This window comes from Mytilus edulis, chromosome 7, assembly GCF_963676685.1.
Source record: "Mytilus edulis chromosome 7, xbMytEdul2.2, whole genome shotgun sequence".
Lineage (NCBI taxonomy): Eukaryota > Metazoa > Mollusca > Bivalvia > Mytilida > Mytilidae > Mytilus > Mytilus edulis.
Window position 1 is genome coordinate 32,237,277 of NC_092350.1, and position 19,689 is coordinate 32,256,965.

At 32.4% G+C, this 19,689-nt stretch overlaps 1 protein-coding gene across 14 annotated transcripts in view; it reads right to left on the reverse strand.

The window, feature by feature from the left end:
• LOC139482639 (uncharacterized) overlaps positions 1-16,394 on the reverse strand; it is a 79,244-nt gene extending 62,850 nt beyond the window's left edge. For 10 of the 14 annotated variants that reach the window (XR_011654891.1, XM_071266588.1, XM_071266587.1 and 7 more), the window contains exons 1-4: positions 15,968-16,368; positions 13,062-13,202; positions 11,053-12,266; positions 10,255-10,538 (exon numbers count right to left, since the gene is read on the reverse strand). Coding sequence is in view for 13 of the 14 variants with exons in the window: in XM_071266588.1 (XP_071122689.1) it covers positions 10,255-10,538; positions 11,053-12,266; positions 13,062-13,190 (1,627 nt within the window). In the remaining variant the exon portion in view is untranslated. Of the gene's footprint in view, positions 1-813; positions 3,720-10,254; positions 10,539-11,052; positions 12,267-13,061; positions 13,203-15,967 lie in introns of those variants that run through there. The other 4 variants (XM_071266584.1, XM_071266580.1, XM_071266578.1 and 1 more) reach the window with 4 other exon arrangements.
• Positions 16,395-19,689: the final 3,295 nt, after the last annotated feature.

Here is a 19,689-nt window from a genome sequence, read left to right on the forward strand (position 1 = left end):
CCCTGCAAGAAATGAAATTTACAATGTAGGGAACCAGAACTTACAAACCTTCGGCAATTCATTAAAGCCATTCAACTTGGTAAAATGCTCACTATCAATAAATATCATATATCCAGGAATGCGAGTCTGGTGTTGTAACTAAAACCTTACAATGTATTGGACTGTAAACCCCAGTATTAAACAAAATCAATATTTCCCAGATGAAATTTGAAAGCAAGAATCAATGAAATATTCAAATAAAAACAAAACACACTTTCCTGTAGTAAAATATGAATGATTCAGCACTGATGTAACGTCAACTTTGAACATATTTCTAGTCTTAAATTTATTTTACCATCCTTTTAAATTTTGATTTAGATTGATTGATTGTCGTTTAATGCCACTTTCCAAACTATTGTGCTATTTTATGGCAGCCATGTTTTTAAAAGAGGAGGAAGGGAAGCCAGAGTGTGCAGAGAGAACCAATGACCTTCAATAGGAAAACTGACAATTCTAGTCAATTCAAATTGAGTTGGGCAGGATTCAAACTCAGAACCTCAGTGTTGACAAGACTTAAGAAATACAGAACCTCCGCTACTTATATCACTCAGTCCCCTATATCTCTTTGTTGTTTTAAAATTAAATAATTATGACCATAACATTTAGTTTTTTGTATGTACCGGTATGTGTCTGATTGATAACGGCTACTCCAGAAATTACATCAAGGTTTTAAAGGTGTTTTTTTTTCTCTTCAGTACAATATATTTTTGCAAATAGTTTAAAGCATTTTTTCTATGTTCAGAGTGATTGGTATCAATAAAATTGACAATTAAAATAATTCAACATTTTATTCTAAAATACCAACACTGACATATCTAAACAAAGATACATAAATAAATATAGCACAAAGACGATAACATGCATATAAAAAAGGATTTCTGTTTTGTTCTAAATAAATATCCAAGTGTCTTGTTTCAGGCCATTAACTAATAACAGACACTGTAAAAATTGCAAAAATTTGCTGTCCCTGAAACTTTCCATAATTCAATGTTACAACTTAAATTAACTTGAGATTGTTTAATTTGGACATCAAAAGAAGTAAACGAAATAGAATACTTTACAATCAAAGCTTTGTTACATATTTGGTGTATGAATAAAGTCTGGTAGGAGGTACATGTAATCCTCACATCAGTTGTTTTTTTAATTATCCAAATTCAGATCAATGTATTAAGAGATTTCTTTCATATAAGATAATTTTAGAATATCAACCATAAGGGATTGTTATTTTTGTAAAAACAAATAAAGAATGCTCATCACTTACAATGCATATTAATTACTTTGAAAATTACATGAGATTATTACATTTTTTTAATTCATTTTCATATCTTCTTAAGGTAAAAAAGTTACCCTGAACAAAAAATTAGCTGGCTTTGTGTCTAAAGAGCTGTTTAGTTTCAGAGGTTGTAAAGATACAAAAGCTTTTCTTCCTGAGTTTGATGTATATTAAATTAGCAGTAATAAAATGAAAACAAGGGTCAAATATACCTAATCTGCCATACATAATCAATTATTAACATTTTTATGTTCCATATGAAGAGATTTGAGAAAGAACATCCAATTTTACAAAGTGTTGAAATGGCTTAACTTTTCTTATGTTGAGAATCTGTAAAGATTTTGTTTGTTCTGTCACATAACAGAATCAAAAGATGAACTGTAAGCTTCTGCTCATACTTCAATTGAAATAGTTACAGAAATTTCAAACAAGTGGATAACATTTCAAGATATAATATTTCCAAAACAAGTTTAATATTAGAGAACTGAATTGAATCACATTATTGCATATCCATATTAAGCTGTCACTTATGTGCCATAAATGAACAGACAAAGGTAAACAAGTTACCTCCCTTATTTTTGAAGATGTGTTATTACAAAGTTTGGTAACCAAATTAGATGATCAATATGGATCGACACTGCTTTGCAGATAATACAATCAAATCTTAACTTTTAAAAAACATGTACATTATAAAACAACATTAGCAAACAAAATGAGTATTTTCAAACACAAAACAAAACAAAAGGGGCATAAATAGGGAAAGAGGGATTTCCAATACATTTTCATGCATCTTTAGTCATGATAATTATTAACACCTTTTTAAAGTATAGTGAATACACAAAACACATGCAAGTTCTACAATTAAATATTATTATATAAGAAAAGAAACATAAACAAAGCCTTGTTATTGAAATTTGAAGATAGTAATGAATATATTTCTTCAAGCTTTGTCAAAAAATTTTTAAAATCTTCAATCCCACATTTTGTACTTGGTACACATGTATGCATTAACTACCCATTGGAAAACAAGTGCTTCCCAGACTAAAGCATAACATCTCAATTTTGTTTAACATTAATTACTCAAATATTTTTTGTTTTTAAATTGAAGGTTTTCAAAACTGTTGTAATTTTTTCAAAATATGATATTTTTTTTTTTACTATTTTAAAAATTTGAAATCAACAACGAAGATTTAAGACCTGATCTATCTTTACTTTTATACTAAGTGTTGTCACAAGCAAGGTAGAAAAGCATGAGAAGATAACTTTAAAGTGTTCTTATTTTTTTCTCAATAAAAAGAGTATCATAAATGGTAAAACGTAGAAAACTCAAAATTACAAACAGAATAAATTATAATTGTGATAATGCCTTCAGAATTTACCTGTATCATTTATCAGAAAAACATGTCAAAATAATAAATATGGAAGATTAAAAAAATAATATACTTGGCACATAATATGTAAAACATGGAGCATTTCATAAATTATTATGTCAGTCAAAATTTGATCAATGTGGCAAAAACATTTTCAGAAATAGGAATATTGAAATCTTTTGTTAAAGGACTGAGCCATTTAAAACCTATTCCTACATTAAGTATGTTTTCAATGAAATGCCCTCTTTTGTCTATGATTTAGCTGAACACATTAAAATTTGTTTCAATAACAACATATTACAACAAGTATTCTTGTTGGTTATTAGGTGAGTAAGTTTGTTCTTCATTAGGGTTTGGTTTATCATCTGTAGTTTTTGGCAAGATTCCTTGTTCATTTTTCAGAGGTTCCATGTGAATTCTATTTTTTTCATTTGCAGTTTCAGGTGGACTGGGACCATTTGTGTTATGTGGTGAGACAGTTATATGTGACTGCTGGTCAGATCCACGACTCTGATCCAGACTCTGTTGACCACTGTCATCTGGGTCCAACATTCCCCCATACGCCTGAAGTTGATCAGCAATAGCCTGTGTCATCATTGAGGTAAATTCTTCATATATTGCAGTTTTAGCCCCTGGGTCATCTACTTTGGCACTTTTACGAGGTTTTTTTGGTGTTTGACTAGCAGTTGCTTCCTTTAAAGTTTTCAGCAACATCTTTGGTGACAAATCTGGTTGTTCCATTCTTAATTCATGATACCTTACAAAACAGTCTTTCTTTCCTTTACAAAGACATACATCGCAAGCCTCACATTTATAGTAAGATTTTATAGCCCATCCCGATTTTGTCTTAAGACGGAGTATATTACAATATGCGCAAGCTCGTTTATGGCCAGTGATGTGAACTAATTTGTGACCTGGCATAAACTCTATTTCTTGATCATTTGGGTCTTCAGACGGTTCTTCCTTCCAACCTGGATACTTCTTAGCTTTAGCACAGGCAGGCATAGGCTTTGTTTTTAAAACTGGCTGTTTGGGAGCTGAAAGAATAAAGAGAGGCTAGTGTTAGCTTTACTATTACGTTCACAATTAAAAGTTTCGTGCAAAAAGAAATTTATAAATCTTTCTCAAGGTATCACTAAAACATTTATTGAAAAGAATTTGGAATTTGAAATAAACACAGCCTCTCTTTATTGTTCAGTAGCTATAGCAACACGTTATGCTGCTTTTCAATGGCTATTTTGTACCTAAATAGTGCCAAGGTGTTCTCAATAGTTTTAGTGAAACCAGGAGGAATAGAACACTTAGGCAATATTTAAAAATATAAACACAAACAACATGCAATTTATATTATCAATTTAAACATGCCCACTGTATTAGTGTATCAATGTACTGTTTGGTGTATTGGTGTTTTATGTGATTGGTGATCATATCTATGTCAGGTTTACTACAAGAGAAATAATTCATTCCATCACTATAATTTCCCTCTGGTTTAAAGGTCAAATCCATTGCAAACAGGTCCATTTATGTGCACAGCCAATTCAATCAAAAATAACATCTACCTGCAAGTTTGAATCCTGTACATTGTAGAAAACATTGATCAGACTTGATTTTCAAATAACATTGCAAGACTGCTTGTTTGCAAAATCAATTGTCAACCCTGCAAAACTTAATAACAACTAGATTTCAAATCAAATTACAATGTTTAGTTTTTCAAATAATGTGTATAATTTCCTCTGCAAGACTTATAGTTTGGGCCTTGGGGAATCATTTTACAGCCTCCATTAACTGAAATTGAACATGAAATTTAGACTTCTCAATTTTGTATTCTGACTGAATGGGACAAACATGAGAATCAACTCGGCAACTGCATATCAACCTTAAATAACTAAGTGTTCAAAGGGAAGTAACTCAATCAATATTTGTAACAAGCCTTTTCCAATAAAACCCAAGAATATCAATGCATTTTCATCTTTTCATCTTTTAATATAAATTATTTAAAAACAAGCTAAAACAAACATCACAACTATTCATTTTGAACTAAGAAACGACTCTTTACAGCTTTTTAAGAATTTATAATAATGAATTTGACCACTATATGCAAATACGGAAGCACAGAGCAAGAAGAACATATTCCATTCAGAAATTGCATCATTCAATTACATCCCTTGATATCTTTTTTTGACATTCAATTATTACATTCAATTCTGGACATATCTAGTGCTAATGCATATGCATTGATAGTTTCACAAAACCATCAAAATAGTTTCAATTTAAATTTCCAGTCATTAAGGAATTTTATATTATAATATTGTAACTTGATCGACACTTTCTTTCGTCCGCTTTAATGTAACCATAGTCAGAGAATGAATTTCTAATGCCCTTGTCAATAGCGACCACACACTCTCGCCACGCTTGAGGATATAACGCAGGATCAGCCACAGGGTAATAGGCAAAAACAATGCTCTCAACCTTTTCTAATTTATCAGTGATAAGTGGCATTTTGCCTCTCCGACCAAAACAATTGTGATCTTTCAATTCAGGATCAGTAAAATAGTGCCTAACAAGTCTCCAAGCAAAGTTTTGACGAGAAACCGCATTGGTTAATATTTCTTGTATTATGTGTTCCTCTTCAGGTTCAACACAGTCAGGCCTATGTTCAAAGTTTAACACTTTCACAGGAATAGCATCCTCAACATAATATTGTAAATCTCCATAGTCTTCTTCTACCAATATGGTGTCTCTATCTTGGGATCTCATCATCTTGTATCGGAGTGGATCAATTTTGTTGTGTCTGTTACCATGGAGACCTGCAACAGCACACAACAAAATGATCACCCATTTGTAATTTTATAATATTCTAAGGTTTTATGATTCTTCGTTTATATTTTTTTAAACACGGCTTCAATATTTTTCTTTCTTTTTTTTTAACATGAAACATAGAATTCATATTTTTTTCCAATATAATGTTTCAACCTTTTTTATCTTCCATTTCTTTTAGTTTATTTAAAATTTCTGAAACTTTTTTTATTAGTGCGTAATTTCTACCATCAATTTAACAAACGATGGATTACTTCAATCAAAGTCAAAGCAAGAATACAACTTCCATTCCCACTAATAAATCATACATCACTGATCAAAACAAGAAAACTACAATTCCACGATTAAGACTATTTCAACCAAAATCAAACATTCCAGTCAATTGTTTAGCTCTCTACAAGTTTATAACTCCACGATTCAAAACCTTCAATGATCAAGTCAATTCAAATATATGAATCAGTATTCAATAATTTTTCAATGTCTATTATTGATTCCATTCTTCAGTTTTATTATTTTTCTGGGACTTTTGTTTGGTGTGTGTGGACCTACCTGTTTAGCATTGCCTTCACAACTCTGCCAGGTTTTTGTTTCAAGTTTTAATAACCATTACAATTTACTTAATTTTTATACCAACATGTTCATCAGTATTGAAAACAAGGATGATTTGAATTATATATGTGTGTGTCACTGTCTTCATTAAAAATAAGTATTTTGCATAAAATTCCAGAACTCAAATGTGTGAACAAAGAAAGATAACTCTGGCAGATTTAAGAAGGTAATGCTTTTAATCCATATGATCTCCTTTCTCCAGCTTTTCTCAGGTAAAATTCTCCTTTTTTAATTCATCAATATATATACAGATGCACAATAAACAAAAAGGTATCTTGATGTGATCATTTTAATTTAAACAATACAAGAAGTAAATTTGCATTTTTTTTTGGCAACAACGTATTAATTTCTAACTTATATACAAGACTCATTTCAAACTTCTGTTATGAACACAAAAAAAAATTATAGAGAAAAAAAAAAGGACACAAGTGTTAAATAACTTCAACGTATTTTAAATTGGAATGTAATTTGCAAGGTGTCATTTAAACTAATTTATCTCTATCACATCTTCACTTTTAAGATTTTCAGATCTTCTTAGAGCACTATTAATATTTTTAACAACGAACTTCTTCCATGCTATGGGATTTGAAACTTCTGGGTAAAAATGAATGACATATCGATATAAACAGCCAAGACCATAGGAATTAAGGGCAAATTTGAGCTGCCTGCCTCCCCCATAATATGAATAGAAACGACAAAGGTGTTCATCTGTAAAAAGTTCTGGGAATAGTTTCTCTAACAAATGCTTGGCAAAATTTCCTGGGCTATTAGATTTATTAAATTCAGCTAAAAGTTCAGCATTTGAAATTCTGTAAGGAGGCTCAATATCTGAAAACTTGATATCCAATTCTTCTAAAAACTCATTAGTGAATAGAAAGGATCTTCCTGAATTCTTATTTCCGCCAAAACTTTCCGTTACCAGAACTGGCTGTGTTGATGTCAATACAACGGGATGTGGCATATTTAAGATCCTCTGTGTATCCTCATTTTCAGTTTTGCAAGTTATCACCTCTGTTCGAATGGGTGGAGATGCTTAAGGAAAGAATTTAAAAATCAGAATATCACTATTGGGTAATTTAGATTTCTAATTTTAATACTTACTGGTAGGAAACTTATCATTAATGTTTATACACGTTTTTGTTTAGTTGGACGTCGCAAATTCTCATTTATTTTAGAAACAGCACTCTCTTTCCATAAGTGTGTGCTTTCAAGTTCTGGATGAAAAAAAGTCACATATTTTTTTAGGTAAGCTTTTCTAAAGGGATCTAGTTCTTTCTTATCGCAACGTCCACCTCCATTATAGGAGTAATAAATTCTTAACAAATCAGGTCCAAATAATTCTGGAAAAAGTTTCTCTGAAACATTTTTAGCAAAATTTCCAGGTCCTAAACTTTGTTTATGAAGGTCTATAAGTGTTGTAAGTGATATGTAATGTTCTCTTGGAATATCAGAGAATGGGTCATCCCTGCCTTTAAGAAGTATTTCGTCATAATTGAAGCAGACAACTGATTTAGTATTGTCTGTTTTTGAATCAATTGAGGTTGGATGTAATTGCTCAAGATTCTGTGCAACAGTATAATCGAAATTCTGTCCCATAAAAACTGTACTTTGCAAGCTGCTCATGTCATCTGAAACGACACGAAATTTACTTTCAGTCACGTTTTGAAATAATTTCTTTTTTACCAAATTTGAATACTAAAGTAAAATCTAATTTCAGTCAAACTCTTATGTCAGTTAGTAGTCTCCAGTTCATTATTTTACAAATTTCTTCGAGTGTTTCCTGCTCGAGACCCCCAAACTTGCAAAGTACAGACACAAATGAATTTTATGGAAGCGTTTTGTTTCTCTACAATGATCTATATACAAGATACCTTTTTGTTTCAAATAAATATAAAATTGTCACAAACAATTTGTTTGTCTATTAGTATATCAGAGACTGGAAGCTGATTTCATCATCTTCCAATTTCTTATATCAGCATAATCAGGTCACATTGACCTACATATTAAAATGAGAACACATTCTCATTGCTATGACATCACACTTTATAATCTGGTTTGAGCAGTTCTAAGTGGTCCTAAAATTTCTTTCATAAAACTTTCAATGCTGGAAAAGACTAAAATTCAACATTTAAATAAAAAGCATTCAAGATATTATTCCCTCATTAAAAATAATTCAAAAATTGTACAACTTCTGTCCAACAAAGCAACTGCTGCACCAGATTACAAATTTAATTTTTGACATGCTTCCAGTTCAACTTTGACACCATGCATATTATTGACTTCATTTTGATTTCTGTTCCAAGGTTTGTATTTATACTCTCAGAATAAGCTAGTTTTACAGCTTTATGTCTTATACACCACAAGAAACATGTGTATAAATGTATATACACACACACTAAATAGTACTATAGTATAACCTGTCTTTTGTTATATATCATAAAACACTACATTTTATCAATAAACATATCTATAATGTTAAGGGTGTCATAGCAATGTTAAAAGGAGAAATTCATTTCTGTTAAGTTTTTTGATAAATATTTTTAATAAATAAATAACTTATAAATTATAAGTTCTGTATTTTTTCAGTTGACTCTTTCAATATGCCAAGTGAATTTGAATATATTTGAAGGCGAGACATGTACATTTAAATATTGTTGAAAAAATTTCTCCATCATCATGATCATTAATTTTATTTATATACAGTAGTGATCAAATTTGTATCTATTTTAAGAAGAAGTGTGGATCCCTAAAATATGTTGCATTTATGATTGTAGATGAAAAAGATTCTTTTAAATGTTCTTCTCTCAATTGCTGCCTACCCATGATCAAGTGTTACTAAAAAATTTCTGTCATATCTATTCATACCAAAGTGGGAATATTGAACCATTAATTTTTGCGGTTGCATAAAATGACATATATATATATAGTGTGTGAAACAATCAGTGAAATGTCATGAAAAATCTTTATTTAAAATGCTCAGTTTTTCTGGCTTTTTGGATCTATAAATTACTTTAAGCTGTTAGCAAAAGAGCAAACTAAAATAATTTGAAGATATAAAGCCCACACTTGACTTGGTCAATAGCGCGAGGCCTGCAGTTTCCTGCAGAATATTTCTTAAAAGCAATTTCAACACTGATATTTAGTTATCTGCAGAATCTTCTTCATCCACAACCCAATTCTATCAGGCTACTTAAATTTATAAATTCTGCTGTCATTATCAAAATTTCGTTTTCAGACCAAAATGATATCCTCCTATATATTTCTAGATTACCCCAGCATCAAGTAAACTTTATTTACATTGTTAAAGCTACAAATGTATTAATACACAGGTGTTACAATTTCTCATTAATATCTAACTTACTTTAATAATAAATTGTTAAAGATGATTTATTAAATAAATAAAAAAATGTGACCATAAAAAAGTTTAATACTGTATTTGCATCAATCAATACAAGAATAATTCTTCATTTACTGAGGAAATCACCAGTAATAGAATTCGAACCTATCTTTTTTGGAATAAAATTTTAAGTTTGTTGAAATAATTATTGTTATTAATTCAATCAGGGAAAACATGGATATAGCCGTTTCACACCTTTTGATATTCAATATAAAATGTGCTTTGTTAAAATAAAATTGTTAACCAGGAAACCTTATAAAGGGAAGTTTAGCACTTTTTGTAAACTGTTATTACCATAAAATCTAGCAAATTTAAAATCAGGCTTGGTCTTGTACAAAGCAGGATATTAAACTTATCCATATTACTTATTATCTGGGAAAGAATGTCACCGAAATAAAACTTTCAATTTTGACAGCATTGTTTATATCCAAATTTTTTTTTTCAACAATAAGGCATTATGAAAATGAAGTCCAAATCTATGATTTTTTTTATTTGAAAAAGAAAGAACTGATCATAAATGATTTTTAGATCCTGGACCTCACTTATATCAGTAATTTGTATTGTGCCTGCAGTAAAAATGACTCAATTATGCCATCTTGAGGGATCCACACAATAACCCAACAATGCCGACTCAAAAATACCTTACAACTATGTCTCATTCCTAAATCATATAGAATTGAGTTTTTTCTTCGGTATAATTATCTCAACAATGTTGGGTTATAATCAGGACAATATTAAAGAAGACCTACCTTTGAACTGTCCTATATACCAGGAGTTATTCTGGTCACCACCAGCTGCTTCGTTTGACATTTCATCCCTTGACCAATCGCCTGAGGCTTCTTCCAATTCCAGATCACTTTCATCATCATGTTCCCTTTGTTCTCTTTGTTGTGCCTGCATCATACTCTCTTCCGGTACATCAACATACATGTCTAAACCAGCTTCACCTGTCGGTTCTACTTTAACAATACTTAAATCAGGTGCCATATCTGTACTGTTGGATGCAGACCTGTCATCCACTTTATTTTTTGTCCTACAATGTAAAACATTTAACATTAATTACTGATAATTATTTAATAAACATTAATCAACCATTTATTTAAGGACAAAAAAATGCATTTTTCTTGGTTGCAATGTGTCACTATAATTGTCCAATTTAAGCAATATGAAAGAGAAATTGTATTTTTGGTGCCCTTTATAGCTTGCTGTTCGGTATGAGTTAAGGCTCTGTGTTGAAGGCTGTATTTTGACCTATAACGGTAAACGAAATACAAATTGTGACTTGGATTAAGAGTGGTCTCATAGGCACTCATACCACATATTCTTTTATTTATTCATCCACTTATTTTGAGCATACATTGTCTGAATGAAAATTTTTTTACGAACAGAAATAATTGCGAACTTGAAACGACTAAATTAAAGATTTTATCATGTTTGACCTTTATCCAGACATGTGTGTGATGTCGTAAATGCTTGGGAACTTGTATGTACATGTAATAGTGAATTATATTTCTAAAGTAGATGTTTATCACATGTAATATACAAACCCCAAATCTTTGCCTTGATCTGAAGATTGTGGCCTCTCAATTTCATTTCCTGCTGAGGTGGATGTTCTTTTGGCGGGTGAATCGTGTGATTGTGACATAGAGGCAGCTTGGGAAGCACTTCCTGCGGCAAATGATTTCTTGACTTGATTGATGGGAGACATATTAGCTGGTGACATAGACACAGGGAACAGACCTCTCTGAGGGGTGCTGGACTGATGGTCTAATGATGACTGTAATTTTTTGGCATATATGTGTTTGTCTGACATATCTTTATCCATAGTGGATTTGTGTGGATCTTTGGTTAATGGTGATGATGCCGATGAAGACGATAATGATGATGTTCCTGGCATGACTGTTAATGGACTGACAGTGATCGAGTCTCTACCTGTACTCATGATGGGGCCGTCACCAGCAGCAGTAGGATGAGATGATGAGTCGTTCACGTTTACGACATGAACATCTTGTGATGAATTGACTTGACTAGATACTGAGATAGCCATGCTCTTCTGTATAATGGGAGGAGCTGACTTATTGCCGTCCTTGTCTGGAGGCTGTGTTTGTAGGATTTCCAGACTATCTTCCACAATCTCAATTACACCTGGCTTTGGGTGAGATGGGCGTTGACTATGGATTGCACCAATTCTAGGTACCCTTTCCCATGGTTCACCTGCTGCTTGATTGCCAGTATTGCCCATGTAACTATGAGTCATGCTGAGAGTATCGTCAGCTTTCTGACCAAACATGGCAAGATCAATGTTGGGACTTGGTGGTCTTTGTTGTTGCATTCTTTGGCGTTTGCCACTTGGACTTGTTGGTCTCACTGAATCAGCAGCTGCTCGTTTCATCATTCTTTCATGGAGTGTCTTCTGAAGGTCTGTCGTTCGTACATGACGGAATTCCAAGAGATCTGCTGATGAGTATTTATATTGTGTGTTGGAATATACAGGCACACCTGTTTTCTTTTGAAGACAATTATAGAAGTCTATACAGCACTTTGTTACACTGTCTACTTGTAAAAGTCTAGCTACTTTTTCCACATCTTTACAATTTTCTTCACTTAACATCATAAATCCTTCATATAAGTACTGTAAGAATGAATTGACAGCCTCTTGTTTAATATCTGCTGCCAGACGCACTTCCAGATGTGAACCAACAGAGGCATTGTCCATGGACTGTAACATAGGACAAGCAGCTACCAAGACAACTCTGTGTGCCTGAAAGATGGGAACATTTATGTAATTGCAGTCTTTACATTACACTTATCTGTTAAAAATTAAATAGATATATATGTTTATCTCTAGATGTCTTTGGTTTTTTTTTGTTGGTAACATTATCACTTATCTCCTGGCATTCATATACAAATTTTCAGAAGTGACAAACAAAAACAGACTGTTCACAGTTTTCATGCTTGGTCAAACATACTATCGGGCCAGCAAAAATTTCTACAACAGGCCAATAGTATTAATACAAGTCTGTAACATTAAAACTTAATAGTGAAGACTGCATATGATTAAGGATGATAATATTTCTTAGATTTCTTGGTCTTGTATAGACATCATTTATTATTTTACCTTGTACATTGTATACGACTATGTAGCAATTTTGACATTTCAAAGAATTATGCAAAAAGAGGTTCTGAAAATGACATGAACTTGAAGAGTTTGAGCTTTTGTTGTGTGTTTTAGGCCATGTAATTACTTTAGGACGTGGCAATGTACTTTTTAGTGGTTTCTAAATCTTGAGATTTTCTCTCGTGAATTTTTTATAAGTCATAATGTATATATGGATTAAATAGACATCTTTTGTTTAGAACATATTTACTGTGAACCAACTTATTTTAAATGACAATTTAATAAGCGTTTAGCCCTTTATACATGATGATTTGTTTTTGTAATTTTGTACATCTTCAATGTAATATTGTAAGGGTAAGCCCAAATTTCATATATTTGCAAAGATTTATTTCCAGTATTTTTCAGTTTATAATACATTAACTACATTTACTAGCCTACCTTTGTGGTGACATTTCCTGTCCTAATCAGTGCATCACATAACATCTGACTTTTCCACATCTGTGCTAACTGTCCCAGTAAAGAACTGGAATGTATCTGGTTCATATAAACCTTCTGGTATTGATTCATCTTTGATGCTTTCTAAAAATAAATGTAGAAAATAAAGTATTCACATTCGACCATTCAAGAATAAAGTCCATCAAATCTGAAACTACCATTCAAGGGTCATCACACTGGGCAAAGTGAGCTTCTATGTCTCATCACATTTCACGAAAGAAGCTCCAGAGAGAAGTGTTTGTTGCCCTCAATCTTTAGTATAAAAATCTCTCAATGTTGCATCCTGATTTAAAAAAAAATCTTAATCCAAGTGTTAAGGACCTGATAGTTGTTGAAATACAAATCATGTTTTCCCCATTTTCAGAACTGACTTGTTGGTGGTATTTTACTGCAACATTAAAATTGCTGGACTGTAAGCAAGAAACAAGAAAACTTGATTTTGCAAGGTTTGTTAAAATTGCCTAACATATATGTTTTTGAAAGCCAAATATACCGTAAACAATATTTTGATGGAATTTATTACAACAATTTGCTAAAGGACAGTACTATTCTAGTCAACTTCATCAAAAACTACCTTGACCAAAAACTTTAACCTGAAGCGGGACAGACGGACGAACGGACGGACAAACGGACGCACAGACCAAAAAACATAATGCCCCTCTACTATCGTAGGTGGGGCATAAAAACAGCAGTTGGGCTACCTACACCAAATTTATTTTGCTTTCTAAGCAATGATGTGTAGTCCCCATAAAATGAAGCAAATGCATTGATATGCAACACAAGTGTTATGAGTACAGAATAAAATGTCAACTCAAAACATGCATTCAAAAAAAATTAAGAAGTGAAAATATCAGTATAAAAACAATAAAAATTTAATAAGAATGCTAAGTCATATGTTATAGGACTACTCAAAACAGTGTGGAAAATAATAGGGTTGGTTCTTTATTAACTTATGCAAGGAACAAATAAAATTACAAGGCCATACCGGGTGACCTATAGGGCCAGGGAAATTTAATTGTTGGTTTCCCCTAACATAAGAAAATTTAAAAGACCCTGCAGGCAGGCTTTTTTTTTTCTTAACCATGCCTGATTATCTATGCATTGGAATTCAATGAAGTTGTTCCCAAAGTTAACAACATCTCTGTCACACATCCCTCATTCAACTTGGAATGGTTGCAAATCAAGACTCAATTATTTCGAACTGCTTTTACGGATTTCTTGTAGATTTTATATAATTTTTATTGACCGAATTAGTGTAATGTACATATGTATATTTTAGGGTACAAACATTAGGCATTTTACAAAAAAACTAAATTACCCAGCTGTTAAAAAATGACCCGGTCGGGTTAGGGGAAACCATCAATTATTTCAAAATGACAGAAATTAACAACTAGGCAGTTGTTAATTTCTGTCATTTTGGTCTCTTGTTGAGAGTTGTCTCATTGGCAATCATACCACATCTTCTTTTTTATGTTAACAAAGAAGAAGGTAAATGACACTATTGGGGGTATTATGACAGAGGGTGTTTACTGTTTATAAACAAAAAACGACATCCATGGGTAAAAATGTATATCTAAGAGCTTAAATGCCATAACAAAATGTGTATGTTTGTCAACTTTTTGAACTGAATATACAGTCATAAACAAGTTCATGCTTGTGTCAATTTCTTTAATCCAGTAATTTTTGTACCAATGTGTTCATCGGTTCTTGTGTTTGGCTACTATTCACAGATATTTCCTGACACTATGTCATTGCATAAATAAATAAAAATTCGACGGTTTACTTATCACAGAATTTGTGACAAACCGCAATTTGCATTTCTTGCACACAGTGTATTACTTGTCCATTGATAATGGCTGCATGATCTCCAAGAATGGCTGAGTAATAACATCTGGTACTTTTTCCTTATTATTTATGATTTTTTTTCTCATGCTTTATCTTTTACAGATTTTTATTATTCATGCAACGTTTTACAATTATTATTTCACGTGTTTCCAAGTTCAGTACCCCCCTTTACCACCCTCTACAAGCATTGTTTATCTCATTTTAATTCACCAAATCAACAAATATCTAATGGAATTGGAATGGTAAAAAAAAAAAATTTAACTGTAAATAGAATAATGGAAAACAAAACGGAATTTGAATTGAAACAAAGTTATGGTAAAATTGGATTTTTATTTTGGTTAGGGAATTTGCAGTAAAATGTCACTGGCCTTGGCTGTAGGGCTAGAGGTTAATATGGGGACTTTGTCCCCAATTACGGTAGAAACATCAATAAAAAAAATAAAAAAATTCGGGAATATTTCCCGAATTTTTCATTCTACTAATGACCTCAAAATCGTTAACTTTTTATGAAAAAATGAATACATGTAAATTATCTCAGCTGTTCGGAATCTCCCCTTGGTCGGGCTTGGGATCACAGAAAAACTACAATTCACAAGATAATTAGGAAAATTGGGCAGTACATTCATTATCTGTCATAATGGTAAAGAGTCTTATAAAGCAATGGGAAAGAGTCTTTAATATAAAGCAAAGACACGAATGCCAAACAAATTAGTGAAGTTTTTCACTCCCCCTTTTCTTCAACTTTTGGTATAACAACCTTGAATTACAATAATAATACTAAATATGTATTTCGGATAGCTAATATTTATCAAAGTTGTTATTGGCATCTAATAATATGGACAAAATTGAAATAATTTAAATTTCACATAATTTGCCCCACATTTTCTCCGGAAATATGGCGGATAAACACAAAGCATTTTTGCCAAATTTAACACAGGTTCAAGGGTCCAGCCGTTTGCATGCATTTACAACAAAAGACGACAGAAATATGTGTGAATACTTACAAATATTATGCTTTAAGAAGTGCAATTTTGTTCAAGTTCGTAATTTATAGTGTAATTTGCAACTGCGGGTTCAAAGAGTTGTGGCCATTTTCTCTTCTCGCTTGTGTTCTGACTCGATATCGATTGGTCCAGGGTCTTCTTTGACGGCGGGCACCTGCGCAGGGCTCATGCGCATCAATGAATTATGTTAATTTTGGGCTTCGTTTGGGGGAAGACGATTACCATTCATCAAATTAACTACCTATTAAACAAAATATATGAATTCAATCAATAAATTTTCATCGCCCACCCATTAAATGGAACGCAGACCTCTCAATCAAAAGCCAATATTTACATAAGATTTTCGATCGATTTCTCACGAACCCCGACATTGGACACTGATGTCATTAATGTCCATGTTTGGGGTTCAGTCTACCACGTGGTATCTGGATATCCACTTGGTCCAGACTAGTGAGGTATCCAAAAGGGTATTCGTTAATTAAAAACAATTAAAATTGAGTTGATACTGAACAGTTATTCTGGATAGAAAACTATTGTTCAAGACGACTATTAACAAAAACAAATTGGACTCTTAGGAATATTTATATCATGAAATATATATATACATACACAGATGAATTATTATTTATAGAACAGTCGCCCAAAAAAGTGGTAATTAATGACGAAAACAGAAAAAAGGAGGTATCATCGATTGATATTGCTACAACTATCCACAATGACAGAACGAAAAAGATAACAAAAAAGTCCAAGTCCACGTGTTTTCCTACAATGAAATATTTTTTATAGTATAACATAGATATAAAAGGGCATGTTACGGATTGACCAAAATATGATCGAAATTTGCTCAAAAATAAACTATCCTTTTGCCACAATTTTTTTAAAACAGTCTTATTTTTCTTCAGGTGCCTTGGTGTTTATGGAATATTTGCCAATGGACACTCACCACTCAGTTCTAAGTGAGCCCCAATGAAATCCAAAACTCTATATTTGCCGATGGACACACAAGTGACAACACTCATTCTTAAAGCTCCAGTGAGTCCGGATCCATGGAATATTTGCCAATGCCTATTATGGACACCCAACACTTATTCTACTGAAAAGCGCCAGTGAGTCCGTACTCACGCAGAGTTCTAAAGCTGAGAAGTGTGTAGTAGTTCAAGTTGATAAACCCCCTCCCTCCCCCAAAAACAAATCCTAGCCACTATTTTCACGGTCACGGTTCATTCAACTTATAGTTCTTAATATGAAACTAAATGATTTAGGTAGCATCATTTGATATTATGTTGGAAGAGAGCGCTGGTCAATTCTCTTATAATAGCCTACCAACTTTTGATTTGATAATGACTCGGACAAAACTATAATATTGAATTTATATAATATTTCCAATGGATATCAATTCACTATATTATTGTATAGCAATATAATATTTCCCACAGAAAGTAACCAAAAGTTAGCGTGCAATAAATCCCATTATTGCACTAGTGCAATAAATCTTCAAAATTCATGACGTCATCAACGACAAAATCTTAGTTTAAACCAATTTTCACTTTCAAATATTATATTGCTATACAATAAAAGGGTTATTGCATGAATATTGGGGAATATTGTCCCTCGTAGAACATATATTGCACTCGCAAGCTCGTGCAATATAAAATTCTACTCGGGACAATATTCCCCAATATTCATGCAATAACCCTATATTATTATCACAATATTTGAATTTCTCGCCAAAAATGAAAAGACAATCTAACTGCAGATTAACAGGTAGCTTAATGTCTTTCACAGAGCAAACATTTTTTTAATATTATTAAAACCCCCATTTTAACGTGCTTAGGATTGAAGGGGTGTACAACAAATAGCTATAGTATACTTTTTGCAGTGTCGTGTGAACTTGAATAGGCTGTCAAAGATAGGGGTGCCGACATAGGGGTTTCATTTGTAAATTCCTGTATTTTCATAATTTTTCCCTAGATATTACTTTTTCTTGCCTCCTATATCTAACACACCGACTATTTAAGGTGGTATGGGAGTCTAAATTAAAAATGATAGAATTTGTTCATACTTTGCCAAAACGTAGTATCCATTGACATGATTGATATATGTTCAAAAATATCATAAAATTGATAGGTCACCGTGCATTTTCTCAGGTCGTGACAAAATGGCCATGCAGAAGTGTGTCAACCCCTCGGTTACTGAAAGTTACTTTAAAATACAATCCAATTGTTCAAAATGTTGTTACACGCAAAGTCATTCAACACGAAAATTTCCTCTATGAAGCGCCGGTTTATATGCTTATCTGCTATCTCTCATATGTAGTTATCATCAAGCAATATTGCATGGTAGTCGTTCTATTTTTGTATTAACAAATTAAGAAATAAGAACAAATTACTTCATCGACAACAAACGCGGCATGATTCTGATAGGTGAAAGACTTTGAGTAAAGATCGATTAAAAAAGGGGGTATATTCATTTTACACCCGAATTTTTACGCTGATGTATTTCACTTACTGGACCCCTTCTATTGTTTCAATCTTATCTATACAAGATATATTTGTGTCGAAGTATCAATCAGCGGGTGGCCAGTTAAGTTTTTCACCAGGCCCGGAAATTTAGATACGGTCCGATAAAACTTAATAAGCCCTTACATAACTTAGTCTAAATGAATACCAATTCAATACTGTAAATAGATCTTTGAATATTGTTTCATTTGAATAAATATTTATTTTATAATTAGTGATATAAACCATACTTATTTTTGTTTGTTATATACTAATGCATTTCACTGTTAGTAAAGTACTAGAATCTGTCGATACCTATATTTTGACATCGCACAAGGTCATTTTTTTCTCTAACTGTATTAAGTCCTTTCACTAAATCCATTGGATGGTGGATGTGGATGTGTATTCTGATTGCCATTTTAGTCTTACATACATGAATCTCTATGCCTCTGCCGTCAGGCGAGAGTCACTGGATTTTACCTTCCGTTCGTCCGTCTTTCTGTCTGTCTGTCCGCCCATTGGTCCGTCTTTATCCGTCCGTTCGTTGTGCGAAATTGTCAGATTGTGTATAGATTATGCCTGGAAAATCCACTTGTGTGTGTTAAAAAGAAAACTAGATATAAGAATTTAAAGATAAGATATGAGAAGATAGCTCTTATAATATGCTTACAGCTGAGAGAATTAAAAATGAGGCTACCGGACTCGTTTTCTTGATGCACTAATCCACAATACAGTATATTGTAAAAATAACTTGATCTGAATTAACTCCCCTTATATATGAGTTACCTCCCCTTATGTGGCAAAGTTGAAAAAAAAGTGAATCATACAAAGAAATATGGGTTTTTATTTTGTAAAATATAACCGTAAAAATGATAAAACACACAGTTTTCTATATAAACACACAGTTTTCTATATAAACACGATAGGTCTTACACATGAATTAAATACTACTCTCGAATTTTGCACATTTCATTAAAGATCTAGACCGATCGTTATCTGCTACGAAGATGGAGGAAGACAGCCACACCCAGCCACCTATCTAATCGCTTCTCGACTGATCTTTTTATTGTACTGTTCTGTTGTAGCACCACTGTCCAATCGGTGGAGATGATTGGGCACTCATAAACACGTGAAACCCTGCCACATTCTTTATGTAAGTGTTATATTTCCTATTTTGTAAATTCGGAATTTCAAAATATATCTATAACATTTTGGAATTCTTCG